Raw genomic sequence first — 7163 nt, forward strand, 5'->3', positions numbered from 1 at the left:
GTAATGATGATGTCACTTCCTGGTTTTAGAGCCATGAGGAGGGGTCAGCAACCCAAAATGTTGAAAGAGCCAAATTGGACCAAAAAAACAAAAACAAACATGTCTGGAGCCGCAAAATATAAAAAGCCTTATTTAAGCCTTATAATGAAGGAAACACATGCAATGTGTATCCATATGCATCTATATTATCTATATTAGTTATATGTATCCATATTATCTATATTAGCCTGCTATCAAAATGACTAAGTTGCTACAAACACATAATCAGCATTAATGATTAAATGTTTATCTGCCCTGCAGTGCATTCTGGGAGAACGAGGCGTCACGTGACTGCTCTGTTGAAGTTTAACTTCATTATAATATCAATGAATTATGTTTCATTGCTTTGATAAAATCAAAGAATAAAGAAAGAAATCAGATTTTTGATGTCATTTTTTTTTTGAGGATTCGAACAGAAAACACTAAAATGGACGTGCGTGACGCTCCTCCCTCTGGGAACTAAACAGACAATAAAACACAGCCTGCTTTTATAAAAATAAAACAAGAGCTTTTTGAACAGGTAAAGTATAAAAAAATCAAATAAATATAGTTAAGTTTGATTTCCGTGCAAATGCCAAGCAGGTCAGTGAAGGGTTAAACAGCATCATCATCATCTTCTTCTCTTCTGACACCACAGCTGACCTCTGACCTGAGCATCATCACACAATGATGTCCCTAAGTGTCATTCCACATATATCCTGACAGGAATCAGACTCTAGAGAAGCAGCTCCTGTGTTCCTGAACATGACAGCGTTGTGTTGTTAGTCGTTCAGTGTGTCGTCTGTCTTCAGACATGACTGCTCAGCTTCTGTTGGATGCAGCTGTGGATGCAGGACTGCAGGCTGTCAGGCTCTGATGTGGTTCATGTTCAAACATCTGCTCTCACAGGTGAGTGGATCCACAGGTGGATCATCCCCCACATGCACCTGTCTCCAGGTTTCTCTGCTGTGGGGGGGCTTTCACCAAGCTGGTCTTTCTGGTGAGGGACGTCTTCAGGCTGGGCTGTCAGACGTTTGAATGTGGACCCGTCAATCTCTGTCAGCTGATCAGCCGTCAGCTCCACTCACTGCTGGAACTGTCTTCAGAGAGGGGGGGTTGATCTCAGGGGGGTGACAGGGACAGAGAGTCATTTTTGCGGGTAGTTCAGGTTTTTGCTTCCCAGGAATGTTTTCTCGTGTTCACAGACCACAAAGTGATGCTAAACCCCCCCAGACAGCCGTCAGACTTTGTGTAGCAGATCAGAACATCCCCTCTGGTTCAGTTCTGTGCAGTGATCGTGTTCACCATCTCAGTGACGAGCTGCATCACCGCCTCACCTCCATGGATGTTGGTGACACACTGACTCTGACGCAGTGGAACGTCCCAAACCCCCTTTTTGATGCTGGGCGCCCCATCTGTAGCCATGAAATCAGGGGTCACTGAAACACTGCAGCCCCCCCCCCCCCCCCCCCCCCCGTGTTTCAGTGGTATTACTAGGATCATTTCTTCTTACATTCCTGCATTACAGCTCAGTCTGTTGAATGTCGACCTCACCACAGGTAACTGAATGCTGGCGCTGAGTTCTTGTCCTTGATCTGCTGATGCTACCTGATGGTCCTTTCCTTCACCGTCTCAGCAGACAGGCACGTCTCTGATCTGCTGTGTTGTCTGACTTTAGTTTCTGAAGTAAATAGATGTTCTATGTTGATGAAAGAATCCATCTGTGACGCTTTTCCAGCCTTTCTTGTCTCCAGGTTGCAGCTAAATTTGCATCAGTGGAGTTTGGAGATGCATCCTCCTCTTCACTCTATTAGTGCGCTGCAGAGTAAAGCTCAGTTTCTCTCTTTCCCAGCTGGATGCAGGGCTGTGAATGCAGCACGTCTTCCTGCTAACGTCTGTCCTCATGACCCTTTAACCCCTTCTCTCTACCCAGCAAACATTCAGTCCTTCTGCTTTAGCCATGAATGCAAACATTCAGTCCAGAAACGCTGAACCCTCTGTTCTCCCCAGGTATTTTTATTTCCCCCCCATGGTCCCCCACACAGATGCTGTTTCTAAAAACAGCCAGCTGTGTAGCGGTCTGCCGCCCTGCTGGTAGAAACGTGTCTGAGGCGTCATGTTGAAATGTAATATTTATTCAACATTCTGACATGGAAACCTTCAGAATGTTTGTCCACAGAAACCGGGTTAAAACATCAAACACATATTTCTCTCCTCATCTTCTGACACTTTCAAACACTTCTGAAAATGCTCCAAGGAGCCGCAGGATGCCGGCCCCCGCCCTGAGGGACTGGACCTCCACAAACATGGGGGGCCGACCCTCTGAAGATGCTGCTCTGCTATGTGCAGGTGTTCCTGTGGATCAGCGTCTGACCTGCTTGGTTCAGCCAGCAGCTGTTCAAGCCCTGCAGACCACCTGGTTGAAGGTTCTGCAGTCAAGCAGGTTCAAATCCCGTTTGGGTCATTTATGTTCAGACCATGAGCCGCCTTGCCTCAGGTGTGGAGACCCTGTGACCTGTCCAGAGACCCCACCTCCACCCTGAAGGGATCCAGAGACGTCTGACTGCCCCGCGGATCAGAGGAAGGTTCTGGTTCAGTTCTGAAACTCTGGAAATGTTCTGTTTCACAGCTCCACCCCTTGACACTGAGAGGTTCTGACCCAGACGGGAGAAGGAGAGACGGCAAACACGGACCAGAACCGCCATCTTTATTCTGAGTGTGGTCACATGACCTGTCAGCTGATCGACCTGTGAACCAATGGCAGCAGAGCTGCACTGAGCACGCTCTCTGCAGTGATGTCATCAGACACACGCGTGGGCGTGGCCTCTGAGCTCATTTCCGCTGGGAAGGGCCTTTGTGGAACAGGTAGACGGGTCGCTTGTTATCTGGAACATCGAGAAGACAAATGACTGCAGGTGAATACAGGACCCTCAGTGCCCCGCCCTCCCCCTCAGTGCCCCGTCCTCCCCCTCACCTGTGTGCGTCAGCAGCCTGTAGGAGCTGAAGCCCACACTGTCCGTCAGGATGGAGGTGAAGTGTTCCGGTCTGACCCTCAGGCTCCTGAAGCGACGGAACGTGGCGTCCTGAAACACAGCGTGCACACTCGTGACGTGCACACTCGTGACGTGCACGGCTCACCTGGGGGCTGCAGGTAACCTTACCGTGACTCTTTTGCTGCGGCTGTAGCTGCTCCACGGCTGCGGCTCCAGGATCAACACTCCGCCCGGCGACAGGCTCTGATAGGTCCGTCTGAACAGCCTGACCACGCCCTCGTCACCTGAGTGCAGGTGCACCCACTTTGTGAGGCCCAGGCACATGATGACATCATACTGACCCCTCCCAGGCCACGCCTCCCGGCCTGCTATAAAGTCCCCCTGAGGGAGGAGTCACAGGTGGATGCAGCTGGAAACAACCAGATTCAGGGCGGAGCTTGTGGGGGCGGGACTCACCTGGATGAAGGTGACGTTGTGGGGAAACCTGGAGGAGGAGGATGAAGGCAGGAGGGAGGGGCCACAGATGGGCCCCCGACTCACCCTGAAGGAGAGCGGGAAGGGGGTGAGACCCTCCTCCTCTCCTGAGCGCTGGGCGACCACCGTGTCATGTGACAGGAAGTGTCTGATGTTTTGCTTGGCGGCGTGGACCAGATGTTGGTCTAGCTCCACCCCTAGGATGTGGGAGGGGTTAAACTTCCGTGCGACGGCCAGCGTGATGTGACCGGCGCCGCAGCCCACATCCAGCACAGTCTTATCTCTGAACCAATCAGCAGCCAGGAGGCGGAGACGAGGGTCCTCCTCCACACCCACACGTCCACAGCGGCCGCCGTAGAAACCGTAGTAACCATAGTAACGGCTGTGGTTGCCATACTGGTACCTGAACTTGTCCTTCACTGGTGGCTGGGCGGGGCGCTGGGCGGAGCCACACCTGAGGACCAGAGGTCACATGATCAGACAGTCACACCTTCTCTGACTCACCACGATGTGAGCCGTACCTGCCCGCTTTAGCTCCGTCCGCCAGCGGCGTCTGGAACTTGGTTATTGTGGTTGCCGTGGCGACATTTGGGTCTGAATGCACAGACGTGGTGCGGCGCCGTCTGCGCTGGCGGCTGTCTGCAGGGAGGCCCGGTTTGTGGGCGGAGCCTGGAGGAGGGTGGGTGTGTCTCCTGGAGGGTCTGGGTGATGGAGCCAGGTCTTCCCGGCAGGTGATGGCGGTGTTCAGCTCACAGGACAGGGGGGACGCGCACACACTGCCCCCCCTGGCGGTGGTCAGACCTGGTAGGTAACATGGGGGGGTCAAACTCTGAAAGGTCCCGCCGGGGTCGGACGCTGAACCGCCTGGAGCCTCACCTGATGCTGTGGGGGGGAACATGGCGCTCTTGTCAGCAGAAGCCCCGCCCCCTCCATGGTGTTTGTACCTGTGCTTCCTCTTGGACTTCGGGGGGGACAGCAGGACCCCCGCAGCCCCCCCCTCCTCACTCCCCCCCTTTAGGTTCAGGGGGTCTGTGATGTCTCTGGGGACCAGGATCTCCACGGGGTCCCGGCTCCGTGACGGCACCGGCGAGCACTTTGGAGTCTCCTGATTGGTCGCCCTGAGGAGAGAAGCATTTAAGGCATTTCCTTAAAATGTGCTGACAGCAGGGGGCGGAGCCAATGCTGGGTCACATGGTACCTGTTCACGTCTTCATTCAGCAGAGAGTTCAGGTTCAGCGGGTCGAAAATGTTCCCGCCCAGCAGGAAGTGACTTTGCAGCACAGGCTCCGCCTGGCTGTCGCTGTTGGCGCGCCGCCGTCGCTTGGCCACGCCCCTGAAACTGATGCCCATGGAGAAACGCCTCTTGGCGATCTGTTGAGTGGGGGGAGGAGGGATTGTGGCGGCTGCCTGAAGGCCATTTTTGGAGCAGACGGGGGGGCGGTTCTTTGTCAGCTGGGGGGGCTCTGGTAGGCTGGCGGGGGCGGGGCTTAGGTTCACTGGACCCTCAGGGCGTGGAACGGGTTCTTGGTCCAGAGACATTCTGACCCGCCTGACCGTCCAATCAGCAGTCTGCAGACAGAGGGGCGGGGCCATCAGCACCATGAAGCAGACAGACAGGTAGATCAGGTAAACCGTGGTGTCGCCGCCGGACGTAGCTCCACCCATTAGCGCCGTAGCTTTAGCTCAGGTGTTTACGTCAGTGACTACCGTGACTCTGAAACCGTTTGGGAACCTAACTGCAGCGGTTCTGAAGCAGAGGAAAGACATCACGTTACCGTGGTGACGCATGTACAGTCATGGTCAGACCGCAGACGCCGAGCGGAACGCCGTCAATAACGTCAACGGTTGAAGGGTTACGGTTGTGTGTAGTAGTGTGTGTGTTTTGGTGTTGCTGGTGAAATCACAGATGTTAAAGGGACCCTAACCAACTCTGGGGGCGGGGCAAACCACCAGTGTTTGTGGGACACGCCCACATCTGTCAAACTGGTTGTAGTTTTCTGGTTGTAATGTTTGTAACAGTGTTCAAATCTGTGAATAAAGCATGTGCAGTGCTTTACTGCAGGTGTGTTCCTGCAGAACGTTCCAAACATCTAAAGATCCGTTCTGATCTAAACGTGTTCCTGTGTTTGAATCTTCCAGCATTTTCCTCCTGATGGACGCCGTCTGTGGAGAAAATCCTGCTTTTCTGGGAGTTTCTCTGAGGCGTTTTGAATCAGCAGCAGATGAAAAACACAAAGCAGACAGTTCTTGTTGATGTGGGCAGGATAGTTGGTACTATGCAAGTCTGCCCCACTTCCCGTTATCCCCATGTTTACACTCTCCTGCTAGCTTACAGCCTCTCAAACCCCCAACATTAGCGGTGCAACAGCAATAGGACTGATATCAGATCTGTCCAGCCGTCCGGTTCTGATCCAGAATCCAGCTCAGATCAGGAAAACAGAGATGTTCATGGATCTGTTGGTCTGACAGTGGATCATCAGATAGGGGCGGAGCAGGAGGACTGATCTATTGCTATCAGATCTACGTCAAATCTTTTCAAACAGCATTTTTTCATCTGCTCTTGATTCACAACGATTGGAATAGAAATGTTCAGAAATCTTAATGTTCTCCTCCATCATGTGCAAATGCTGCAGGAACATCCAACAGTGTTAATCAGTCTGTAGAGCAGAGGTTTTGTTTGACACACGACCAACGTTCAGGTTCTACTGCAGCAGTGGAGAACATCAGTGGACCTGGACCTGTCCTTCAGGAGGCCTGAGGCTGCAGGTCCTCAACAGAACCCTGCTGGTTCTGACACCAGGAAGAACCACAAGGAAGGTACCAGAGGATGTGAAGACCATCCGGATCCATTTGACCTCAAACATCCATGATCCTTCAGGACGGATTCAGAAGGATCCACTTCATTTTTACTTTTTCTGTGTCAAAACTGTTGAATGTTTTAAAGTTCACACTAAAAATAATCATTTATCAGTTTATTTGGTTTACTGCTAAAATAACCACCATACTCATAACAATACTTACCGTATCCGCGCGCCAACAACGCAACGCACATCTTAGCTTCAAAATATTGTGCGTTAGCTCCGCCTCTTCCGGTCTCTCAGCCAATCCCAGGGAGAGGCTCCCTCAATAACTCTGCTCAGTAAAAAAAATACAAAAAAAAACAGCTAGCTCTTCAGCTAGCTTTCAGCAAACGCGAACATTTCAGGCGACCCAAACCCGCGGTAAACGCACCGTGCACGACCGTGAGCCCCCGGACGACTGTGCGTGAGCGTACCCCAGCGCGCACAGGTCAAAAGCTTGCGTGATGAATTCGCGTTCAGCTGCAGCTCATCGACACGACGGCTGCTAAATTCTAGCTCTTTAGCGAGCACTGCCCCGTTTTTGTAGGCCAGTCCAGACCACGTGACGGAAAACTCTACCGACCAACCGCTGTAGAGCAGGGCGGGGCTTCACAGCTCCTCTGACCAATCACAAGGGCAGAGTGACAACTGTTCCCGCTATTGGTTTTCAGCCAATGACGGCGGGGACTGACTGAGAGGACAGGTGGCCCAACATGTGCCTGACTAAAATCACGAGATTTAATCTCAGAATTCTGAGATTAAAGTCAGAATTCTGAGATTAAAGTCAGAATTCTGACTTTAAAGTCAGAATTGTGTATGACCTTTTTTTTTATTTCTC

The 7163-nt window shown here is 52.1% G+C and overlaps 1 protein-coding gene across 2 annotated transcripts; it reads right to left on the reverse strand.

Annotated features, from left to right (window-relative positions):
* Nucleotides 1–2137: 2137 nt before the first annotated feature.
* mepceb (methylphosphate capping enzyme b) lies at nt 2138–6887 on the reverse strand. Of its 2 annotated transcripts, XM_078936888.1 has the most exons (9): nt 6717–6887; nt 6507–6617; nt 4684–5054; nt 4362–4603; nt 4007–4286; nt 3468–3939; nt 3180–3392; nt 2993–3101; nt 2138–2903 (listed from the first exon to the last, which is right to left on the reverse strand). In XM_078936888.1, the coding sequence occupies exons 3-9, from the start codon at nt 5022–5024 to the stop codon at nt 2851–2853; spliced, it is 1710 nt and encodes a 569-aa protein (XP_078793014.1). In that variant the 5' UTR covers nt 5025–5054; nt 6507–6617; nt 6717–6887; the 3' UTR covers nt 2138–2850. The 2 variants fall into 2 exon arrangements, with proteins under 2 accessions (XP_078793014.1, XP_078793015.1); XM_078936889.1 differs by lacking the exon at nt 6507–6617 and having other exon boundaries at nt 6717–6854.
* Nucleotides 6888–7163: the final 276 nt, after the last annotated feature.

The sequence above is a fragment of the Oryzias latipes genome, chromosome 18 (genome assembly GCF_053564925.1).
Source record: "Oryzias latipes strain Hd-rR chromosome 18, Olatipes_Hd-rR_3.1".
NCBI classification, from domain to species: Eukaryota; Metazoa; Chordata; class Actinopteri; order Beloniformes; family Adrianichthyidae; genus Oryzias; species Oryzias latipes.

What these genes read in the sequence shown, in the direction of transcription:
- mepceb (XM_078936888.1), bottom strand. Translation starts at nt 5,024, where the DNA reads ATGTCTCTGGACCAAGAACCCGTTCCACGCCCTGAGGGTCCAGTGAAC. An exon ending in GACGGAGCTAAAGCGGGCAG is followed by an intron (nt 3,940 to 4,006) that starts GTACGGCTCACA and finishes TCTGGTCCTCAG; the next exon opens with GTGTGGCTCCGCCCAGCGCC. An exon ending in ACAACGTCACCTTCATCCAG is followed by an intron (nt 3,393 to 3,467) that starts GTGAGTCCCGCC and finishes CTCCTCCCTCAG; the next exon opens with GGGGACTTTATAGCAGGCCG.